This window comes from Peromyscus californicus, unplaced genomic scaffold (genome assembly GCF_007827085.1).
Source record: "Peromyscus californicus insignis strain IS unplaced genomic scaffold, ASM782708v3 Scaffold_7__1_contigs__length_154581171, whole genome shotgun sequence".
Classification (NCBI taxonomy): domain Eukaryota; kingdom Metazoa; phylum Chordata; class Mammalia; order Rodentia; family Cricetidae; genus Peromyscus; species Peromyscus californicus.
In genome coordinates this window covers 10,330,439-10,354,821 of record NW_026294595.1, presented here as the reverse complement: position 1 = coordinate 10,354,821, position 24,383 = coordinate 10,330,439, and the positions used below count along the sequence as shown (strand labels likewise).

General features: G+C 48.1%; 1 protein-coding gene across 6 annotated transcripts in view; it reads left to right on the top strand.

Annotated features, from left to right (window-relative positions):
* Ttf1 (transcription termination factor 1) overlaps positions 1 to 17,974 on the top strand; it is a 30,825-nt gene extending 12,851 nt beyond the window's left edge. For 2 of the 6 annotated variants that reach the window (XM_052724023.1, XM_052724022.1), the window contains exons 4-12: positions 363 to 548; positions 1,641 to 1,719; positions 4,233 to 4,363; positions 5,070 to 5,304; positions 9,538 to 9,627; positions 10,635 to 10,700; positions 12,894 to 12,979; positions 14,138 to 14,315; positions 16,467 to 17,974. In XM_052724023.1, coding sequence (XP_052579983.1) covers positions 363 to 548; positions 1,641 to 1,719; positions 4,233 to 4,363; positions 5,070 to 5,304; positions 9,538 to 9,627; positions 10,635 to 10,700; positions 12,894 to 12,979; positions 14,138 to 14,315; positions 16,467 to 16,485 — 1,070 coding nt within the window. In that variant the 3' untranslated portion in view covers positions 16,486 to 17,974. Of the gene's footprint in view, positions 1 to 362; positions 549 to 1,640; positions 1,720 to 4,232; positions 4,364 to 5,069; positions 5,305 to 9,537; positions 9,628 to 10,634; positions 10,701 to 12,893; positions 12,980 to 14,137; positions 14,316 to 16,466 lie in introns of those variants that run through there. The other 4 variants (XM_052724024.1, XR_008215014.1, XR_008215013.1 and 1 more) reach the window with 4 other exon arrangements.
* The last annotated feature ends 6,409 nt before the right edge of the window (positions 17,975 to 24,383 follow it).

The following is a 24,383-nucleotide window of genomic DNA, read 5'->3' as shown; positions in this document are numbered from 1 at the left end:
GGCAGAGCCAGGCGGATCTCTGAGTTCGAGGCTAGCCTGGGTTACAGAACGAGATCCAGGAAAGACGCAAAGCTACACAGAGAAACCCTGTCTTGAAAAACCAAAAAAAAAAAAAAAAAAAGAGAGAGCTGAGGGTGACCTGTAGTCTACACACGTCTACACACACACACACCACACCACACCACCACCACCACCACCACCACCACACCACACCACACCACCACTGCCACTATCACCACCACCACTACCACACCACACCACCAACACCACCACACCACACCATAGAAAAAAAATGAATGTGGTGGGTTTGCTCTTATTCGTTATTGACAGTACGTACTTTCTCTCCCTCCCCCCAACCCTAGGTGTTGCTATTAGATTTGGCAAGTTTTCTGCTAAAGAAAATGAACAAATAGAGAAAAATGTGCAAGAATTCCTGTCCCTAACTGGAATTGAGAGTGCAGACAAGCTGCTGTACACAGACAGATATCCAGAGGAAAAGTCTCTGATCACCAACTTAAAACGAAAGCATGCATTCAGACTGCACATTGGTAAGTAGAGCAGCGGACTCACGCACCCTCAGCCCGCTGTGGTGAGGAACACTTATTTTGAATCCTGTGGGATTTGCAATTTACCCGTGTCTCTCAAGAGTCGTGCTTCTATGGATTTTGTGAAAAAGTGAATGATCTTCTATCTTGTCTGCTTGGCAGTAATTATGGTTTAGTTTCTTGTCCCGTCTATCATCCTTCCATGCATCATAGTCTGCTAAGTGCTTTGAGCTGGATCCCTGATGGTGGGTACTGCTGAGAAAGTTAGGAGGTCAGTAAGTCCTCCAAGAAAGACCCCAGAAGCTTATGGACAGTACAGGTTGGACACAGAGTTGTTAAAAACAAAGACACAAAGTTGGGAGAGTAGAGAGGAGGAGGCGAGTCTTGGAGGACATAGGGAAAGGGGTTGGGGGTGAATATGATCAAAATACATTGTATGAAATTCTCAACCAATCAGTTTAGAATATTGTCTTTTTTTTTTTTTTTTTTTTTTTTTTTTAAATTTTCATCTTTTCAAGAAAACGTTTCTCTGTGTAGCCCTGGCTGTCCTGGAACTCACTCTGTAGACCCGGCTGACCTCAAACTCAGAAATTCACCACCCTCTGCCTCCCCAGTGCTGGGATTAAAGGCATGCACCACTGTGTCTGGGAAAAAATAAATTAAAAAAAAAAAAATCATTAAGTGACACAAGGTCCCTCGTGAAATAACCTTTTTGAATTTGAAGATGGTAATTTCACATGCGTTTCTAGACTACACAGGGAAGCAAGGTGATGGCCCCTGGAGAGTGGGAGACAGGGAAGGCTTGGCTGGGGAGAGGTCTGTTTCTCACTAGTGCTCCCCTAAAATCTTGCTGAAATGGCCATCCAGCGAGGGTCTTGAGTGGACCCTCAAACCCAGTGTGCACCACACCTCAAGGCAGTGTTAACTGTGCGTCTGCTCTGACAGTGCAGGCGTGTGAAGTCTCGGCCTCTGCATACTGCTGCACATAAGTTAATTGTGTCACAAAGGGCTCCATGGGGTTACTTTGGCATCTGTGACCATGTCTCACATTGGCCACCTACCGCCTCTCTGACTCTGTCTTCTAACTATCTGTAGGGAAAGGCATCGCTCGGCCCTGGAAGCCTGTGTACTATCGAGCAAAGAAGATGTTTGATGTGAATAATTACAAAGGCAGGTAAGAAAGTCTCACTGCTTGGGCCAGAATTGATCCTGATGTCAAGAAACAAAATATCCACAGCCATGGTGAGAGATGAAGATCACAAAGATCTCTGCATTGAAACTTAGCCAGAGATTGGTTAGATATAGGCCTTTACGATTCACCTCATTCCTCCTTTAGTAAGCCCTGGGGAATGGTCTGTACTCAGTGTACTCTTTTTCTTTTACCTGGGCTTCAGCACTGGGCATCTCCTGCCTCTTACTGTGGCTCCTGTCTGCTCTGCTCTCTCTGCATAGTTATCTCCAAGTGCTGGAGCTTCTCTCACCACAGCTTCCTCTTCTGTCTTGGCACATTCAGTTGGGTTTTCTATAGATGTTTGAAGATGCAGGTTGGATCACACGGTGCAGTTCTGTGGTGCACGCAGAATGCTTGACATGGTTCACACTCTCTTTTCTCCTTCTCAAATAAAGTCCCCAGCTTTCATTTGTATCCAACGTTCTAAATTACTTTTGAATTACATTTTAAATTTGTTTTGTATGTGTGCTTTTTAAGTGAGTGAGGAATCTGACCTGAGTCACTCATTCTGACGTGGCAGTCATCGTACCTGCTGGGTCAGCCCTGCTACTCCCTCTCTCCCACTCCCATTGCCCACTGGAGCCTTATACTCTTCCCCACAATTTTTTAATCTAAAAAAAATGTATTTTGTATGTATGTGTGCACACCATATACATGCAGGAACCTGCAGAGGTCAGAGGAGGTGTCCGATTGCCTAGAACTGGGGTTTCAGACTGCCTTGAGTCACCATGTGGATGCTGGGATCTCTGCAAAAGCAGTAAGTGTAGCCAGGTGTGATGGTGCACGCCTTTAATCCCAGCACTTGGGAAGCAGAGGCAGGAGCAGGAGAGGAGGAGCAAGCAGTTCGAGGTCATCCTGGTCTACATAGCAAGTTCTAGGACAGCCAGGACTACATAGAGAGACCTTGTCTCAAAAAACCAAAGAATAGTAAGTACTCTTAGCCACTGAGCTGTCTGTCCAGCCTTAACCCACGGTTCTTGTCCTTTTGGTTGTGAGCCTGTCCTTTTACCACTGAGACATCTGTGTCTGTTCCTCATAGTCCCTGTTTGTGGTGCATTTTCTGTAGACACTGGAACACGATTGTGCTAGAGAAGTTCCAGGTCAAAGGTTGTCACTACTCCACCAGACCTTTGTCTGGCCATAGTAATGACATAAACCACCGATCTCTCCACCCCCACCCCGGGTTAAGATTTAGAAATCTGCCGGGCATGGTGGCACACACCTTTAACCCCAGCACTCCGGAGACAGAGGGGAATGGATCTCTGTGAGTTCAAGGCCATCCTGGTCTACAACGTGAGTTCTCAGAAAGCCAAGTCTATTATACAGAGAAATTCTGTCTCAAAAAAACAAAACCAAACAAAACAAACAAGAACAAAAATGATTTAAGCTGGGCGGTGGTGGTGCACGCCGTTAATCCCAGCACTCGGGAGGCAGAGGCAGGTGGATCTCTGTGAGTTCGAGGTCAGCCTGGTCTCCAAAGCAAGTTCCAGGAAAGGCTCAAAGCTACACAGAGAAACCCTGTCTCGAAAAAACAAACAAACAAACAAACAAAGATTTAAAAATCTAAGGTTATGAAAATTGCTATTTCATTGCTTAAGTATTTATGGTGTTTAATCTCAAAATTTATAATAGCTTATACTACTTAGATGTTTAATGGAATGAATGCAGGCGCATATTTATGTTAAGCCCAGAGAGAACAATCTGACAAGGCCCCTTCCTCATGGGCCTTGCCTCCCAGCTGTGCCATCTCCTGTAGGGCCACCAGTCACGTGGAATTAGCCATATTGCCATATATGGTGAGAGCAGATGCTGTGCTGGGTTAGAATAGAAGTCGTGAATGCCCTCTGACACTGACTCCTAGAAGTGTTGTGCCATGCACTTAGGTGGATCCTGGGCCTTGGGCTTGCCACACGTGCTGAATCAGGGAGTCACATGCCCAGCTCAAAGGAAGCTTGTTCTCATGTTAATCTTACTAATACTAAGTGAAATGAATTCTTCTTTGTGGGGGAGTGAAGCGTGGCTGAGTGGCTTCCATGATGTTTTGGTTGACAGCAGTCAGCACTGGTCTAGAGGAAGCAGTGTGATCCAGGGGTCCAGAGACAGCTAACGACAGGCCTACAGTAGTGCAGGAGAAGATGCTCAGAGTGGGACTCAGCCAGCTGGCCAGTGCAGCTCCCTGCAGGGTCCCGTCCAGGGGGCTGGCCAGTGGGTGGGGAGAGCCCTGTCCAAGCCAGCACTGAGGCTGTGGGGTAGGAAAAGGTTCAGCTGGCTTTCTCTGGCCACTGAGAGATTGATCCCAGCCTCTGGCTCTGACCAGCTGTGACTAAGGGCATGACCATCGGTGAAATGCTATGACAGGCAGTGAGGGGCTCCAGCCATTGGTATTAGGGTCATGGCTTCCTGCCTGCCTGCCGCTTTTCCGGAGTAGCGCCATGAGGTACCCTCTCTTCTATCAGGTACAATGAGGAAGATACTAAGAAGCTGAAGGCGTACCATTCCCTCCATGGAAACGACTGGAAAAAGATCGGGGCCATGGTGGCCCGAAGCAGTCTCTCTGTCGCTCTGAAGTACTCTCAGATTGGTGGTCGTAAGTGGCCTGTCTCACCGTGAAATAAGCCGATGACTGAGCCAGTGTGCAGAGGTCTCTGTGAGCCCATTCTTAGTACATGCTCTCTCTGTTAGTTCATTTGACTTCTTCGTGTGCAGTGAATAGCTTTTGCTCCCTGGGCCTACTGTCCGTGCCTCAGTTCCATGCCCTGTAGCATGAATCCATTTGCTTATGCTGATACTCCAGAAGCTGGCCAGGAAGGAACCTCTGGGAGGGAGATTTTGCTCCAGAATGTTGGAGTTTAAAGCAGGTAGAGTGATGCACCCCTTTAATACCAGTACTTAAAGAGACAGAGGCAGGCTGAACTCTGTGAGTTTGAGGCCAGCCTGGTCTACAGAGTGAGTTCCAGGACAGCCAGGGCTACACAGAGAAACCCTGTCTCCAAAAGACAAAATAAAATAACTTGTCAACTCTTTTAGGTTGGTTTGATTGAGCTGTTGCCCGTGGTTTTCTGGAAAGGGCCTGATTTATCATCTTCTATTAAGTGTGTGCGCGTGCGTGTGTTTTTTTTGAGACAGAGTTTCTTGACGTGTAAGTAACAACCCTGGCTGTCGTGGAACTCGCTCTGTGTACCAGGCTGGCCTCAAACTCACAGAGATCCTCCTAACCCAGCTATCATCTGCTTTTTAATGTGCTTAAAAACAAATAGATGAGCAACTACGAGGCCATTTCTTTATGTCTGCAGATAGAAACCACGGTGCTTGGAGTAAGACAGAAACCCAGAGACTAATCAAGGCTGTGGAGGATGTGATCCTAAAGAAAATGTCTCCCGAGGAGTTAAGAGAACTGGACTCTAGACTCCAGGAAGATCCCGAGGGTCGCCTGTCAATCGTCCGGGAGAAACTGTACAAGGGCATATCCTGGGTGGAAGTGGAGGCCAGAGTGGAGACCAGAAACTGGATGCAGTGCAAAAGTAAGTGGTAAGTGTGAGGCTTCCCTGTGTTTCTGTCGGCGTCTCATCTGTCTGGCGGGGGAGGTGAGCCCACACACTGGCTCTGCACAACACACGGTGTCGAGACCTCCGGCCTGCTGCACCGGCTTCAGTCAGCACCTGAGTGTGCCTCGGTGGACAGCATGCAGGAGTGGAGCAGCTTCTGGGCAGGGGTCATTTCTTCCTCCCACAGAACTTAAAGACAGGCTTTGGGTGGTGTGCACCTGTGAATCCAGTACTCAGGAGGTTGAGGCAGGAGGATCTCATGTTTGGGGCCAGCCTGAGTAAGATGGACTTTGACTCTTGCCTTTCTGTCTTTATTAGGCAGGAAGAACATTTTTTTTTTTAAATTAAAACAGCTTTAAGGAAGTACTCTCCATACCCCATATTGTACTGTGTATCCTTGGAAGTTACGTGTCCGCAACACTGAAACAAATGATAGAGATGATGCCCGGGGATGTCACCCTGTGGCAGTGTAGCTTGGCCTTGCTTCTGCTGAGTTCTAGGCCAGCGGCTGCTCTGGGCTCCTCTGCAGCGCCGTCGTCACCGTCATGCTCTCACTTAGATTCCTGACAACCGTAGACAGTTTGTTTCCCTCCGCCTGCTCTCGCTTCCCCAAGCCCTGGAGCGGTGATTCCTCCTGGGCTGGACCCACGCTGTGTCCAAGGCACGTGGGGACCCTCCCTTTCACATGAGGAAGATCCACAGGAGTGCTTTACAAAAAGTAGACTCCTGCTACCCAGCGAAACCGTGTCTCAAAACAAAAAGCACACTCCTGAATTACACGGGCCTTTCAGTACCTTTCAACTTGGGATAGTTGGGTGCTTTGTTTTGGTTTTGTTCTAGGGTTTAGACCCAGGACCAAACGCATGCTGCGTAAGCGCTCCACCACTGAGCTAAGTTCCCCAGCCCAGTGTGTGTTTAACAGACTTCTGTGCTCGGGGAAAGAAACTCCAGAGCACAGATAATGCTGGGAATGTATAGAGTATGGAGGAAGTGGGACCCTTTCTACTTTTACATTTTAGGTTACAGAGGAGAGTAGGTTCTGAGCCTCAGCTGGAGAGTGATATGTCAGTGTTGGAAGGGGGTGACTGAGGGCTGTGCTGCTTCAGATGTATAAGGTGTGTTTAATGTGAATAGAAAAATAGCCTCAACCCCTGGGCAGGTCGTAACTTGAAATGAAATCCAACAGTGTGTTTCCTCTATAACTAGTGGTTGGAAAGAGCAGTGTGGATCAGCTATGTGTGTGTTATACTTGACTATACTTGGCGGTACAAGCCTATCATCCCAGACGCTGAAGGCAGGGGTTTAAAGGTTCAAAGCCAGCCAGCTATGTAGCAGGACAGTCTCAAAAACCGAAAGAAAAGGATGAGAGAGGGGAAGAAGGGAAGTGAGGGAAAGCATGCTCATGGAAGAAGTGATCTGTTAGGCTGCTGCTGCTGCTGCTGCTGCATCGTGCCCTTTGAGAGCAATCCTGTTGTGTGTTCTAACTGCCGGTGCTCTTTGGTACACAGACAGCCCTTTCCTCCACCACCAGCTGCGGGCACCTGGAGTCAGCACATCAGTTCTCACTACGTTTGGCATTAGGTGTTCAGAGGCTAGTGATGGGAACAAGAAAGCTGACTGTTGTTTGTTCGTATAGTTATTTGTGTTTTACATGTTTGCGTGTTTTGCCTACATATATGTCTGTGTACCACATGCATGCTTGGTACCCTCTGAGGTCAGAAGAGGGTGTTGTATCTGCTGAAACTAAAGTTCGGAAGAGTTGTGAGCTACCATGTGGGTGCTGGGAATTGAACCCAGGTCCTCTGGAAGAGCAGCCAGTGTTCTTAACCGATGAGCCATGTGTCCAGCCCCAATAGCCACCTACTTATAAACAACCACAAAGAGCATTTTGCAGCTGGGCGGTGGTGGTGCACGCCTTTAATCCCAGCATTCAGGAGGCAGAGGCAGGCAGAGCTCTGTGAGTTCGAGGCCAGCCTGGTCTACAGAGTGAGTTCCAGGACAGACAACCAGGACTGTTATACAGAGAAACCCTGTCTCAAGAAGAAGAAGAAAAAAAGGCATTTGAATAGTATACTTCAGCACCTGTATTTAGGCTTATTCCTTTTCTTTCAAACATTTCCTTTCGCCAGGCGGTGGTGGTACACGCCTTTAATCCCAGAACTCAGGAGGCAGAGACAGGCGGATCTCTGTGAGTTCGAGGCCAGCCTGGGCTACCAAGTGAGTTCCAGGAAAAGGCGCAAAGCTACACAGAGAAACCCTGTCTCGAAAAACCAAAACAAACAAACAAACAAACATTTCCTTTATGGGACTCAGGAGCTGGCCCAGTGGGCAAAGCATTAATTAGAACCCGAGTTCAGGTCCCCTGTGTCCAACAGTAAGGTGAGAGCAGTAGCGGAGTGCAGCCAATGGTAGTATCTGGCCTCCACGTATGCGGCACACACTCACAAAATTTCCCACAGCAGAGAAGTCAAGCCAGGGTCAGCTCCTAGATCCACCTGATGGATACTCTTAGCAGTTCCAGATTATAGGCTTAAGTCTTCCCAAAGGAAGTCGTCTACTCTATGGGAAGAATCAGTTCCAGGGTGTATGTTGGCTCTGTTACTAGCAGACCGTACACCCACAGCAGGCCCACTAACTCCACAGACCCCGTCTGTCTGAACTCCCGGGAGCTCCCAAGTACCCCTCCTGGTGCAAAGGCTTACAGCACAGGTGCCCTCTGCTCAGGTCCCTGCCGTAAAAGCTTCACTTCATGCAACACCAACAGTCTGGAATGTTCTGATTAATCCACGATTAATTGTGGATTAATTAAATAATCTAAAACAGCCTTATTTCCACTAATACGATATCACAAAGTAGAGCCAGTGAGTCGGCTCAGGAACTGAAGAGGAAACGTGAAGGTGGTGAGGGCTCCTAGTCCAGCCCTGACGTTTAGAGCGGACACTTGACGTGGACTCCATTGTGCCGCAGTTACGCCAGCATGCTGCCACATTGAGAAAACAGTATTCATAAGATACTGTGCTTCTCAATTGAATGTTTTACTTTTACAGAAGGGTGAACGTTTACATAGACGATTTATAGGATGTTCCACTTTCATAGAGGGGTTTTTCATCAACCTGTATGCATAAAACCAAAAATTGTCATTTATCGATTTGAAAAAAGTTTCCCTACACAGATTTTATATCACAAAATAGACCCTCTCCTCCCCATTGTCCACATTAAACAGTCATGACCATCTATCTGTCCATTTACTTATTTATGCCCAGTGAATGAGAGCAGTTTATGTGCTAAAAATGTGGTGATTCCCCTGCAGGTTTTTTTTTTTGTTTGTTTTTTTGTTTTTGTTTTTGTTTTTGTTTTTCGAGACAGGGTTTCTCTGTGTAGCTTTGCGCCTTTCCTGGTAGACCAGGCTGGCCTCGAACTCACAGAGATCCGCCTGCCTCTGCCTCCCGAGTGCTGGGATTAAAGGCGTGCGCCACCACCGCCCGGCTCCCCTGCAGGTTTTATAGCAGGCAGGAAAAACAACGGTCCACGAAGACGAGACAAGAGTGAAACTCGGCTCAGCCCAGTTTTACTGTAACTGGCACTTCTAGAGTCTGGCCCAGATCATTTTACTTTAGCCATATTCAAGCACAGCACAGTTTTGGAAATAAGGTATTCAGGTAACAATTAACTCAGTCCCAAGGGCACAACAATTTAAAACATGTTTACACTAAGATTTCTTACAAAGTACATCTGGCTTCTTTTACAAGAATGGGTACTGTTGACTCAGAGATAGTGGCCAAGATTTGGGGTCTGGGGAGTTTGACTGAGGTAAACATGATGCCTGTGGGTGTCGGGATTGGCCCGGCCCTAAGACAACACAGAAGTCACGTAGGCTGTTATAAATCACAAGTGACCTCACTACTAAGAGTGGGTTTATGGTCTTACAGCAATGCTCAAGATTTAGGGGGATAAGTCTGGGATAAGTAAAAACCTAAATTCTGGAAGATAAGGGCAGAGCCTGTCTCATCAGAGAGCACAGGCTCTCCAGGTTGGAAAAGGACATCATCCCTGGCATTCCAGGAAGAGCAGCTGAAGAGGTGAGCTGTGCCTAACTTCCCTGACTTCTCCAGAGATTGTCTGTGCACAGGGCTTTTTGCGCTCTACACTAAAAATATAGGAACTATGTGCTACTTTTTAAAGTAAAAGTCAACTACATTCTCCCTCTTCCTAACAGGACAGAGATTCTCACCAAAAGGATGACCCATGGTGGGTTCGTGTACCGTGGGGTCAAAGCTCTGCAGGCCAAGATCACCCTTATTCAAAGGTACCGAACTAGGGGTGGGTGCTGTGTGAACCACTAATTGTTAATCCAGAGACGATGCTGTTGCTTAGACCCACCTTCCGAGTGTGTTACAGTGGGCGTGTGGCCTGCCTTTCTGAGTCTCTGTTGACCAGTTGTGAATGAGGCTGATAAAGAGAAGTTACCTGTTTCCCAGTGTGGAAGTGTGAGGGACAATACATGGTGGCCATACTGTGTACTCAGTTAAGATCATGAGTTTAGTCACAGAGCTGTCCCTATGGGTGTGCTGTTCCCGTCCACTGGGATTGGTGATGGGAAAGTCAGACAGCCCCTGCACCACAGTGACACTGTTGGTGCAGCTGTTGATTGGTTTTGTCCTGAGTCCCTCGTCTGTGCAGAGTCCTCCCCACAGTATCCCAAGGGAAGTGGAGGCATGAGGATCTCTGACACCTGTGAGTCTGGCAGATGTAGGCTTATGTTGGAGTAGCAACAAGAACAGCAGAGGCCGTGGTTGTGGCCATCCTGTCCGGCTTCTTTGTTCCAGTACTCTGCCATGTTTCCTGTGTTACACTGGCTGGCTGTACCCTTCAACTGCGGAAGAGACAGGTTAGCAGATCTGAGGAGACATCTCAGGTCAGGCAGGACTGGGGTTCTAGGTCTCACCACTTGGTAGTCATGACAAATTGAGTCAGTGAGTCGGTGGCCCAGTCCCTAAGCTTCATTTACTTGTCTGTAGAATGGGGCTGATGCTGCACCTGTACCGTAGCGCTGAGGGTTACTGTGCATGAGTAGTGCGCATATATGATGCTAACAGTGTCTTAAGTAGGAGGCTTGAGTACAGTGTACTGTTCCTGAGTGGCTATATTGAATGGAAAGATGCTTTTCAGCTCATCTCCATAGTCTACTCTGACTGTGGACTAACCTTGGCCTGGGGGACTGGAATAAGGTGGAAGCCCTTGGCCTTTCAGCTCTTGGTAGTCTGTGAGTCTGTGGAGGTGGATTTTACTTGAGATTTTTTTGTTTTCTTACAGGTTGCATGAACTAAATGTGAATGATGCTAATGAAATAGATTGGGAAGATCTTGCTAGTGCCATAGGGTAAGACTGTTTACTGAACATTAAGCTTATTCAGTGGTAGAAAGCTTTTAAAATGATTTTTCTTTATTGTGTGTGCATGTGTATGAGTGCGTGTGTATGGTGCACACATGGTGATCTGAAGACTCGTGTGGAGACCAGCCTCAGATTATCAGGCTTTGTGGCAGGCACCAAGAGACGACTTTAATACATGACTGCCTGTCACATTTCGAAGGCCTAAAATTCATGTTGTATGTGGACTCATGTATGAGTGCAGAGAGGTGGGTGGAGAGATAGCTCAGTCATAAAGTGCTTGCCACTGGAGCACAAGGATCTGAGGCCAGCCTCACCGCATGTCACAGCTGGACACAGTGTTGGCATCTGTAACCCCAGTGCTGGGAGGGTGGATCCCCGAGCTCCAGACTGTCTCAGAAGCTAAGTGAACAGTGACAGGAAGACTCGAGACTTGGACCTCCAGCTCATCTCTGAGCCTTGTGCTTCACGCTGCTTTGTTCTGGTGTGTTCTGTGGCAGGATCTTGCTGTGTAGCCAGATTGGCCTCAAACTCACCATCTTCCTGCCTGCAACTCCGAGAACTGGAGAGTTTTTTAGGGCTAGCAGTGCCACATCGTGAAGCGGTGGGACAGTGGGGTCTGGTGGTCCAGTTTTACACATTCCCTGGTAATTCTCCTGCAGCCACTGAGGGGTCAGAGCAGGAACTGGTGCAGAGTCCAGAACACGGCTTGCTTCCAGTGTTTTCTCGGCCTGCTTTCTTGTAGCACCCAGAGCCATCAGCCCCGGGTTGACCCCACCCACAGTGGGCAAGGTTCTCCCACATTCAAGAGACTGCTCCACAGGCTTGCACACAGGCCGATCTGGTGGGGGTGTTTCTCAGTGGAGGTTGTCTCTCCCTAAGTATTTCGGGTTCGTGTCAAGTTGACAGAAACTAGCCAGCACGGTTTGGCTTTGTTTTATTTTTTATTTTTATTTTTTAAAGCTAATTTTGAAGCAAGCTTTAATTAAATACTGGTCAGGTGGATGGGTTCTGACCAGGTCCATACCCAGGTTCCCAGGAAATGCGACTTTGTTTTATTTTTTAATAGAAAATAGATTACATTATCCAGAGTAAGGGAGGCATGAAAAGAAGCAGTGAGTAGCCCCCTGCCCACAGGAAGCAAGCATCCGGGTCCCTTCCCAGAGCATTTGTGCAAGAGGCCTGCAGGATCTGGACCATGGCCTACCATCAGAGCTCATGTTGATAGTGCACTTTTCTCTCTACACCTGAAGGGTCACCAGAGATCGCCTTTCAAAGAGCCAGCTTTGACTGTGTCAGCCTTTACAGTTGTTCCTCCTTCCCCTGCTTTGCTTGCTGTCCACCCATCCATCCTTCCGTCCGTCTGTCCGTCCATCCATCCATCCATCCATCCATTCATCCATCCGTCTATCCATCCATCCATCCACCTCTCTCTCTCTCTCTCTCTCTCTCTCTCTCTCTCTCTGAATCTGTCTCTCACCTGGTCTTACCTTCTAGCTCAGACTGGCCTTGACCTTGAGATAACCTTCCTTCCTCCACCTCTTCTCTTTGCTGTTCTGAGTTTATTTTTCAGCTTCTTGAGAATTCTTCTATTCTAATAAGCTCTTTTCCTAAGCACTGCTTTATCAACAATGCCTAGTAGTTCTTAACCTTTTATCGGTTTAGACAGATAAAAGAACAAATGGACCTCTATATACCCACCGCTCTCTTCAGAAACTGGCTGTGTCTGGCCAGCTTAACTAAACTTCTTTGTCCACCTCCTCTGATTATTGTCTTTTTTTTAGTAAATTATATCTGCTTTATAGCCTTGGTATCCTTCAGCATTTGAAAAGTCCCTTTGAGTATTTCCATTTGGAAATCAGTAATTCTGTTTCTAGAAGTACATTCTATAGAATCACCTCTCAATGTGTATGGCACTAGTTATATGCAGAATAACCCCCCGTGGTAGTGGGCCCAGTGATAGGAGAGGAGCTGAGGGTGCAGCTCGGCTGGTCTGGTGCTGCCTAACTGCTCAAAGCCCTGGGTTCTGTCCTTCGCACCGCGTGAACAGGGAAGGCAGGAGGATCGGGGGTCGGCCTTGACTGTCAATTGCGTTCCAGGCCTGTGTGGGATACATGAAACCCTGTCACAAAAAAAACTGATGGCATTTGCACTGACTTTTTTTCCCACCTTTCCTTTCTAAAGGGATGTCCCTCCACCTTTTGTTCAGGCAAAATTTTATAAGCTGAAAGCTGCCTGTGTTCCTTTTTGGCAGAAAAAGACTTTTCCAGGTCAGTATTACAAATCCTTGTCTAGTTAAGAGTATGGTGGTGTCCGGGTGTGGTGATCCCAGCAGTAGGGAAGCAGAGGCAAGGGAATCTGTGACTTAGAGGCCAGCCTCTGCTACACAGCAAGGTTACATGGGCCACATGAGACCCCGTCTCAAACAAAAAAGGTAGGTTCCTGAGTCTCCTCCCTTCCCTTCAGGCTGAGTCCAGGAGCTCTGACCAGCTCGAAGGACAGTGTGCTCTGCAGCATTGTGCCTGGAGCCACAGGGCAGGGCCACTGTCCTGAAGAGTATTCTAAAACACTGCCGTGCACTCTGCAGACGTGACTGCCCAGCGCACCTCCTTGTTGAGTCCATGACTTCAGCCACTTTCTTAATGCCTTCGGTCCGTTTCCGCCTTAGAAAGACCGACGAGAGGGAGTTGGGGGATTGTCTCTGAGGTGTTTGCTATGCAGCTGTTTGTGCGCCTGGGTTCGGACCACCAGCACAGGTGAAGCTGGGCAGTGCAGTGCACACCTAGAATCCCAGTTCTGGAGACACGGAGACAAGAGGCTCCTAGAGCTCCTTGGATGCCACTCTAGCCAAAGCTCCAAAGCTCCAAAGCTCCAAAGCTACAGGTTCAGTGAGACCCTGTATCAAGAATCGAAGGTGGAGAAAATCGAAGCGCTTGACATCAACCTCTGGCCACCGCACTTATGTGCACTTGTGTGTATATCTGTACACATGTACTCACAGAGACAGGTACACATATGTACACCAGAGAGAAGTGCCCTGTGCCAAAAAAATCAATAAGGATAGAATAATGTCTGCTTCATAGGACTGTTTCAAAGCTGCATACGAGACTGTATCTAAATTGGATCTTAAGCTGAGCAGTGGTGGCGCACGCCTTTAATCCCAGCACTCGGAGGCAGAGGCAGGAGGATCTCTGTGAGTTCGAGGCCAGCCTGGGCTACAGAGTGAGTTCCAGGACAGGCCCCAAAGCTACACAGAGAAACCCTGTCTCAGAAAAACCAAAGAAAAAAATAAAATAAAATAAAAAATAATAATAATAAATTGGATCTTACATGTGGTAATGGGTGCTGGGCATTATTGTTAAGGTCCTGTGTCCTTTGACCTTAATTGGAGCCTTGTACAAATAATTCCAAAATGACTTCTTCTGCAGAGATCATTGACTACTTATATGAGACCAGTCTGCCTTTGCTGAAGGAAAAGTTAGACAAGAAGATGCGGAAGAACAGCAGCCACATCCAGACGCCCTCAGCTCCCAAACAAGACTTCCTATTCAAGGACATCTTCTATTGCGATGACGACAGTGACGGGGAGGGCTCAGAGGAGCCCGGGTAAGCGCAGCTCTTGTCCCGCTCCTTCAGTCGGCTGATGCTTATGCAGTCCTTGCCCCATTGGTGCTGTTACTCTGGGCCTGTGGAGGGGGCGCATTGTGGTTAACGTGACAGGAAAGTCATTTGCCTCATAGCCAGGAAGCAAAGGAGAACAAGGGGATCCCACAGTCACTTTCAAGGGTCACCCCATTCCCTAAAGAACTCCCGGGAGGAACCACCGACACTGCCCTAGGGACCTTGCCTTTAACATGTAAGCCTTAGGGGTAGGGTGGGGTCCAGATCTGACCAGGCAGGAAGATCTTTAGTCCTGATGTCTGTTAAAAATGGTGTGAGCCAGGTGTGGTGGCACACACCTTTGATTCCAGCACTCAGGAGACAGACACAGGCAGATCTCTGAGTTTGAGGCCAGCCTGGTCTACAGAGCGAGTTCCAGAACAGCCAGGGCCATTACACAGAGAAATCTTGTCTCGGGGTGGGGGGGTGGGGGGGGGGTGGGGGCAAAAATGGTATGATGGATGGATGAGCATTAAAACACATTGGGGAGGGGCTGGAGAGAAGAGATGGCTTAGCGTTTAAAAGCACTGGCTGCTCTTCCAGAGAACTGGTGTTCAATTCCTGGTACCCACACGGCAGCTCACAACTGTCTGTAACTCCTGTTCCAGGGGATCCGACACCCTCACATACATGCAGACCTTCATGCAGGCAAAACACCAGTGTACATAAAATAAAAAAAATAATAAATCACTTTAAAAAAAACACATTAAGAAGAAGACTTGGCCAGTGGAGTGCTTACTCACAAGTTCACAAGTATGAGAACCTGTGTTGGATCCCCAGCACTCACATAAAAAGCTGAGCCCAGGCATGGTGGCATATGCCTGTCACCTACGCTTGGACTATGGGAACAGGAGGACCTCAAGGACTAGGTGGCCAGCTTAGTCTAATCAGCAAGTCACGGGGCCCAGTAAGAGAGCATACCTAAAGAAATGAGGTAACAGCACAGCTGAGGACTAACACCAGTGACTGCCCTCTGACCTCCATATGCACATACATGTGTGGACTGAGCACCCATGCACACATGCACATCTTTAAAGGTGCTGGTATGCGGGGTTGGGGATTTAGCTCAGTGGTAGAGTGCTTGTCTAGTAAGCACAATGTTCTGGGTTCAATTCTCAGCTTGGGTGGCGGGGAGTGCTGGTATTCACATTAAAGTCTGGGAGGTGGGCACAGAGGTCCTTGTACTCACAGAGAAGCACTAAGAGAACTAGAATGTTAATCATGCAGGACTGTCTCCTCAATGGAGGAGATAAAATCAAATACTCACATTCCATCCAGAAAACTGAGAGTAGATTTTTTAAAATTTATTTATTATGTGTACAGTGTTCTGTGTGCATGTACGCCTGCATGCCAGAAGAGGACACCAGATCCCATTACAGATGGTTGTGAGTGAACATATGGTTGCTGGGAATTGAACTCAGGACCTCTGGAAGAGCAGCCAGTGCTTCTAACCTCTGAGCTATCTCTCCAGCCCAAGAGTGGAGGTTGTTAATGACCTGGTGACCTTTTTGCTGTCTGTGGAGGCAGACCTCACCCTAACTCCCCAGAATGATTCTCCCAGACTCTTCCCTCCCTAGACCCTTGCCCATCCTTAGGGAGATGTCATATGTACTCTGTGGCCTGCTGACCTCTATGCTATGGGTCAGAGACCACAATAGATTCTAGGACTTTCAGCCATGGAACCCACCCTCATGGTCACATGTACTCAGTAGAAGAGTCTCTATGTAGTCACACCTTAAGCTTTGTTGTGCACATGGAATTGGACTGATTGTTGCCTGGAAGCCTTTTCCCAAATTGTGCTGTGTTTTAAATCTACTGACAGTGAACCGCCTGGCATTAGACTCCCCGAAGTCTGGTTAAGGTTGACAAAGTCAGTCTGCACCGGGTTTCGCTTCCCCATGTGCCACCTGCAGGGACCCGCTCGTGTGACTGTGAGAAGTGTGACTGATCCCTCTGTACCATTGTCTTGGAACATGTCCACCGCTGGTCCCATTGAACCAGAGCAGCCCCTGGCCCTGCAGTTGCAGAGAACAGTCTATGCCCAGAAAAATGAGCAAGCTGTCCTTTCCTGACGGGTGTCGCTCTGCTCTCTTCCAGTGCCCCTGGTGTGCAGTGACTGGATCTCCTCTTCTGCAGACTGGACCTCCTGCTGTGCATCCCCTCTTGGACTGCTGGTGGCCGTATCTGCTGGCACACCTGTGTTCTCTGTAGAAGCTCAGCTGTCAGTCTTGGAAGAATATGAACAGCTGGGCACAGCTCCCACTGTCCCTCTCAGGACAAGGTGAAAGGGGGGTCTTCTATCAATCAGGAAAGCAAAACCAGCGTAGGCATTTCAGAGAGAAATTTCTGTAGGGGTTTAGGTAACAAAAAGTGTTCAAGGTCTGTTCATGGTGGTGCACACTGCACTGTGGAGACAGGCAGAGGGGTCACAAGATTGAGGTCGGCCTGGGTTGCATAGGGAGACCTTGTCTCAAGCATATACACACACAAGTTGTTAAATGGGATGCTGGAGCCAGCAGGAGGCGTGTATTGCCCAGAGAGCAGGCAGGCCCTGCAGAGAAGTGTGTCGCCCTGCAGACCACCCCAGTTTCCCCGTGTTCCCCAGGCTGTCTGCTGCTGCTGCTGTCCTGCAGTGGCCCATGGCCCTCCACCAGCACATCTCTCTGCAGAGACATGTCCATGTGTGACCTTAGCAGAACTCTGCTTCAAGGGAGTCTGGGAAACGAAGTGTTCAGACTTCTGTCCCATCTGTGCTGGGGAGCACAGAGGAAGGAAAATGTGGCAAATTACACCCTCTACTCTGTTCCCTTTGGTGCCTATCAGCAATCTACTGCCCCTCTACAGCTCTCAGATGTCATTTCTGTGGCACCATTAGAAGGTGGGCTAGACCAACCACAGGAGAAGGGAACACACTAAGAGGGGCTTCTGCTTGCCACTGTACCCCAGCACTGCATAGACCTGCAGGTAACATTGAGTAGTCGGGTGGTGCGCATGCATGTGTCCAACACTCAGGTAGGGTAAGAGGATTGGGAGTTCAGTAGCAGGTTCTAGGCCAGCCTGGGCTACAGAAGACCCTGTCTCGAACAAACACAAACATTGAGTAAATGCTGCTGTCTTAGTACATGCTTCTCTACCTAGCCTCCTCTGTCCTCAGACATTCTAATCTCAGTGCTGACAGGACTAACTTATTCCTACAGAAATAATAGTGTTAAGGTATAAACCAATGCTGTTTGTAATAGAGAAAAGAAAAATATTATTCTTTAATAAGAAGTATGTTAGCCGGGCGGTGGTGGCGCACGCCTTTAATCCCAGCACTCGGGAGGCAGAGCCAGGTGGATCTCTGTGAGTTCGAGGCCAGCCTGGGCTACCAAGTGAGTTCCAGGAAAGGCACAAAGCTACACAGAGAAACCCTGTCTCGAAAAACCAAAAAAAAAAAAAATAAGAAGTATGTTAAGTTATGGTATGATTCTAGAATGGAATATTATATGGTAAATTAAAATGATAATAGGTTTGATTGACATGAAAGTATATTTTTGTGAAATATTTCAAAGAAATATGTATTTTCTTAATTTTGTAAAACAAAAATAAAATTGGTTGTTTATACAGTTGTGTGTAGAGTGACCTGAAGACAGCAGCACACTGCACAGCTCACACACTAAAGTCCAGAGACTCACGGCACTCTGAAAGCCTCGGGGAGCTCCCAAAACTAGCTGTAGGACTCAGCCCAGGACCACAGCTCCCCACCTGGGGTCTGCAGCTCTTTGCATGAAGGTTATCCCTGCTCCTCGGTCCTCAAGGGTGGGCTTCTGGCCTGGCTTTCTGGCTTTCTTTGGGGGCCTTTTTGCCGACACAGGATGGCCTCACGTCCACAGCTCTGCCTCTGAGGAAGCAGCAGTGTCTCTTCTGCTCCTGCAGTGGCCCTGGCTGCTGTTCCTCAGGTCCAAATGAGGGCTCATGTTGGGCAGAGCTGTCAGCATGGCCAACAAGATATGGTTGGCTCAGCTCTGAAGTTGGGCGTAGCTGAGAAGGCAGTGCCCCAGTAGAGTCGGGCATCAGTAGCAGAATGGGCTGATGGGCTCTGAAGAAGCGACTCCCAGAGTGGGTAATGGCTGGAACAGTGGTGTTGTCCAGGAAGCTTGTATGCTCTGTAAATGTTTGCTTTTTATAACCTTCTCCTTGCCTTTCTCCAATACTGCCAACCCCTGCAAAGGAAGCTACCTAGATCTTACCGTTACCACCACCCTGCCCCTGCCCTTGTCCACACGCCAGCTGCTCCTGGGGTTTGGGAAAAAATCGGCCAGAGTGTGTGTGCATTAGGACAGAGGTTTTGGGGGCAGGTTTGAGCAGACTCTTGTCTGATAGAGAGGACAGAAAGGAAGGGAGTCTCAAGAGCTGGTTTAGTTGCTCAGTCCATGAAGATTTCATGACAGCCCCAGTGTGGAGCAAGTGCAGAGGAGATGTCAAGTGCAGAAGTGAAGAGGAAGCTGAAGTGAGCCGTGGTACCCACGGTGGTCACCCCCAGGAGCCAGAGGAGCACAGGCTCAGCCTTCTCGGTCATCTTCCTCTCACTCCGCTTCTCAGCTTTTGTCAACACAGCTCCCATGAACCTACAGACTGCAGAACCAGGTCAGTCAGCCTGGGACACCTGGATGCCACACCACACCGGCACCAGCAGGAGTCGAAGGCCTCGGGTATGTGTGGTACCCACTAAACATGGAGGGAGACATGTATGCCACATCGTTTATTTCCTGAAATACTTCCCAGCCTCTCTTCATTCAGCCCTTCAAGTCCCGTGGCCTGCTCCCAGCCGAAACAGCTGTGGGTGACCTGTGGCTGGTCTTCCCTTTCTGTCCTACATCCTCTCCCAGTGTTCTTCACTGTTCGGAGCCCTTCTGTCTTCCTTCCTATACCCCAAGAGCTGGGTATTCTGGAAGACTATACCTCAGCAGCTGGTTTCACTGCAGTGGTACCCGCAAGTCTCTACCAGAGGACATTCCTAAAGGCTCTCGCTATGACGCTGGGCAGCCTGCCTCTGATTTCACAGTTAGCATCACTTCATAGACCTAGCCCTTCCACATCATCTGTTGTGAAGCCATCAGCCATTAACTCCCACTTTCCTCCAGGGACCAAGATGATCTCCATCTAAGCCTAGGCGGATCTCTATACCCAAGTCCTGCAGCCTACACCCTCACAGTCTCAGAGTTTGACCCTATGCTGATCTATCTCCTAAATTCTCAGAAAACTGACCATGGTCACACTGTAAACAAGCTCTATTATCAGTTAACGTGCATGCGCGCGCGCGCGCGCGCGCGCGCGCGCGCACACACACACACACAGTCAACTCTGCATGGAATCAGCTGGCAGTATCTGCTACGCCTCTCTGGCTACATTCAGTTATGAAATGTGATGTTCTTCGGGTCTACTTGGGGCTCTTGGGAGTCTCCCCATGAAAGACCCTAGCCCTTCAGGCTTACACCCCCAAGCCTCAGGAAAAGAGAAACTTCAAGCACCAGGAAATGAGAAACTAAAAATCTAGTTCCCAGGGCAACCTGACTCAGCCATTAATCTCCCCTGCAACCACATAACAATATAAAGGAATTTCTATTACGGGGTGTGCTCAACTGTGACTGGGAAAATTGCAAATGTTCCAGGGAGGACCACCTGTGTGTAAACTCCACTCCCACCCTGATACCCCCCTTGAGGTTTCAAGAAAAATGTGCACACTGACGTAACTGTATCCCCCTCTGTGATCACTCTGTAACCAGACAATGATTTTATGAAATTAGCTTCTAGACATAAATCAATCGAAATGACATTGTATGGGAATTGTAATCTTGTGGGTTTTGTGGGTTTTTCCTTTAAAAGCCCTCATGGGACTGCAGTAAGATGCGACTCTTGCTCTTGGGAGCAGAGGAGCCCTTCTATATAGAAGCTTAATAAATCCTCGTGCTATTGCATCAACTGGACTGGAGTCTGGGTTCTTGGGGTGCCCACTTGAGACCCTAAACTTTGGGGTCCAGCACCCACACCTCAAAATAGTACTGTATCCTCATGTTTGGATTTGCCTCTGAACCTTAGTTGATCTGCTTGCTATCTCCATTCAATAGTCTCTCCCAATCCCCACCTGAGTGCTTCCCATTTATTGTGTATGTGAGTGCGCAGCTCACAGGTGGAGGTCAAATAAAAACTTGAAGGAGCTGGTTGGTCCTCTCTTTCCATGGTGTGGATCCCAGAAATCAAATTCAGGTCATCAGGATTGGTGGCAAGGCCCTCTACCCACTTGAGCCATCTTCGGATTCTTTACATCTCGAGCCTGACATTGCAGACCTCCTGATGCATCCATCCCCTTCATGTCCCATCCCCAAGCTTCCTCATTTTTGCCAGTGATACGGTTCCTGTCTGGGTTAGAAGCCTGGAAGTGGTCTCTTTCATCGTGCCCCAGGCCCACCTCAGGCCATCAGTGAGCACATCCCGGAGCCTACCACTTTCTTCCAGCTGTCCTTGCAGCTGCCCTTTTTCTGTTGTGATGACAAAACACTCTGACCAAAAGCAACTTGGAGCCGGCCACCACGGTGGTGCAGTGGACCTGGGAATTCCAGGCCAGCAAGGGCTACATAATGAGACCTTGTCTCGGAGGGAAGGGTCTCTTTGGACTTCACTTCCAGGTTACAGTCTCTCATTGAAGGAATGCAGGGAAGGAACTCAAAGCAGAAACTGTGGCACGTCACTCACAAGCCAGTGCTCAGCTAGCTTTCTGATTAACCAGGACTGGGGGAGTTAGTAAGTGGGCAATCAGGAAAACGGCCAGAGAAAGAAAGGTAACATCCCCACCTGGGAAGGAGCCAAGCTTCCCACACAGCATCTGCAGTGCCCTTAACAAGGCCATCAATCAACCAGGGCTGTTCTCTGGACAGTGAGGTGGTTTTTCTAGTTCGGGCCAACAATAGCATCCATTTGGGGGTATTTTCTGTCTGGGCCAAGAAAATTAAATGAAATGGGAGAGCATCAAGGGAGAAATGGTCCAGGGAACCTTTGAAGAGACCAGCCCAGAGACCACTGGGCAATCCACCAGATTTGAAGACTAACCCTATCCCTACAGGGTCTTTTTGCTATTGTCGCGGGAATCTCTGTGGAACAAGCACTACCAGCACCATAGGAGTGGAAGAGGGCAGATGTCACTGGAGGCCAAAGCCAGGACACCTCCTGAAAGGCTTTGGTATCAGGTCTAATTTGCATTCTCATTTTATACTCCAGGCCACAAGTGGGGTGAACTAGCAAGTAAGACTTTACAGAAGCAGATGTGGTAGTCAGCCGGTGGTTAAGGGCAACAACCCATTGTTCAGCTGTTTCCCCGGGCCATTCTGTTCCAAGTCGATGGACCTAATAATCAGTCTTTTTTTTTTTTTATTCTTATTCTTCTTTACTACTTGCTTTCCGCTTCAGTGAACTCCACCTTTTCTGAGTTTTGACTTCTTTCCCCTCCCATGTTCAGTTCTTTGTTCATCCTTGGGAAGAACGTGGACTCCTAGACAGCCAGCCCTTAGCTCTGACACCCCCTCAACAGGACTCCTGCCTAGGGATGGTTCTGCCCACAGTAGGCCAGACCCTCCCACATTAATTAACAATGAAGATAATCAATTACTTACAGATATACCCACAGGCAGTCCTTCAATTGAGACTCCTTTCTTGGGTACTCTACATTGTATCAAGTTGACAAAGCTAACCAGGACAAAGGTGAAAACATAAAGCTAATTAATCTTCTCAATAAAAAATCAGGAGTCAAATATTGGGGTAAGAACCTGAAAGACTAGAGAACAGGGAACAGCCGCCAATTGCTTTCTATCTCTCCAGTTCCTCTGTCCAAAAGGGCCAAGATCCTCTCTCAGCCCCACCTTACCACTTCCTGTCTCCTCTGTACAGTCCTCCAAACCTCTATGGTCAGCTAATGGCTGGCCCCACCCTTTGACTCCAAATAAGCTTTATTTGTCAGAACACAATCAAAATATCACACAACACAAGGGTTCTCCTTACTTGTACTAGGCCAGCCCCTTAATTAGGTTTCCACAAAATTGAAGCCAAGTTCACCCCCACCCTCAGGACTTGGCACTGCTCTGCTTCCTTTTATATTTATAACATTTGATGTGGGTCCTGATTTTTGTTCTCTTACTCACTGTGAGGCTCCTGCCTAGAGATAAGCTCTGAGGAGACAGGGGCTCACTTAGGCTGATCCCAGCACCAGAACAGTGTCTAGATTGAATCAATGAGTGTAAGGGATGAATTGATGGAACCAGTTTGGCAAACAAAATACTGGCAGCCATGATGAACACCATAAAGAATTATAGGGGCTATCCTTGCAGGGTAGGTGAGTGAAGGCCAATAGCTCAGGCTTATTGCTAGCTAGCTCTTCCATTTAAATTAACCCATTTCTATTAATCTATGTATTGCCACATGGTCTGCAGCTTTACTAGTTCTCTAGAATCTGCTTCTTGGATGGCTCGCTGGCATCTCTCCCAACTCATCTCCCTTCCTCATCTCAGTCCTCAGTTTGATTGTCCCGCCTAACTTTATCCTGCCTTGCTATAGGCCAAACAGCTTTATTATTAACCAATGAGAGCAATACATATTCGCAGCATACAGAAGGATTATCCCACAGCATTTCTCTGTGTAGCCTTGGCTGTCCTAGAACTCACTGTGTAGATCAGGCTGGCCTTGAACTCAGAGATTCACCTGCCTCCCAAGTGCAGGAATTAAAGGCTTCCACCACCACCGCAAACGTATCTCAAAATCAATTTTTTGTTATTGTTTATTTGTTTGGGTTTGTTGTTTTGTTTTGTTTTGCTTTTTGAAACAGGGTTTCTTTGTGTAGCCCTGACTGTCTTGGAACTAGCTCAGTATACTAGGCTGGCCTTGAACTCAGAGATCCACCTGCCTCTGCCTCCTAAGTGCTGGGCCACCACCTGGCCCCAAAAATCAACTTGTAGATGACACACTTATTAGCTATAACTTGACCACATCTGGAATCATCTATAACCCAAGCTGCTAGGCATTCCTGAGAGGTGTTTTCTTTTTCTTTTTTTTTTTTTTTAAGATTTATTTATTTATTATGTATACAGAAGAGGGTGCCAGATCTCATTACAGATGGTTGTGAGCCACCATGTGGTTGCTGGGAATTGAACTCAGGACCTCTGGAAGAGCAGTCAGTGCTCTTAACCTCTGAGCCATCTCTCCAGCCCCGAGAGGTATTTTCTTAATCCTATTATTTGAAATCTAGGCCATCCATCCATCCATCCATCCATCCATCCATCTTTCTATCCATCTATCCTGTTACTACAAGCAGTATCAAATCCAGCATCTTCAGGATTCCAACAGAGACTGAAGACCAGCAGCTCTCCAGGAACTCTCCAGGACTCCAACACCAGATTAGGATTGCAGACATTCTGTATCCTGGACAGAAAAACGACCAATTCTCACCCTTTCGGTTACGAGACAGCTGTTGTTGAACTACCTGGACCACACCCTGTAAACCGTCTGATAAATCCCCCCCACCTTTGTTTTTTAAGATTTATTTATTATATATACAGTGTTCTGTCTGCATGTATGACTGCAGGCCAGAAGAGGGCACCAGATCTCATTACAGGTGGTTGTGAGCCACCATGTTGTTGCTGGAAATTGAACTCAGGACCTCTGGAAGAGCAGTCAGTACTCTTAACAACTGAGTCATCTCTCCAGCCCCTAAATCCCCTTTTGAAATATATGATCAATTCTGTTCCTTTAGAGAACCCAGACTAATACAATATTGGTGGGCCAATCTCATAGGATCCTTAAAAGAAATGCCTTCCTTGCCAGTTGGAGCAATCAGCTCCACAGTCCACCTTCTTGGAGCACTCCTCAATCCCTCTTACCCACCAACCACCCACCCCCAACCCCCAACCCCGTCCTCAGAGCACTTGCTGGCACACACTATAAGTATTGTGGAGAACAGGAACAGAGACTTCCCAAAAGGGGAGGATCAGG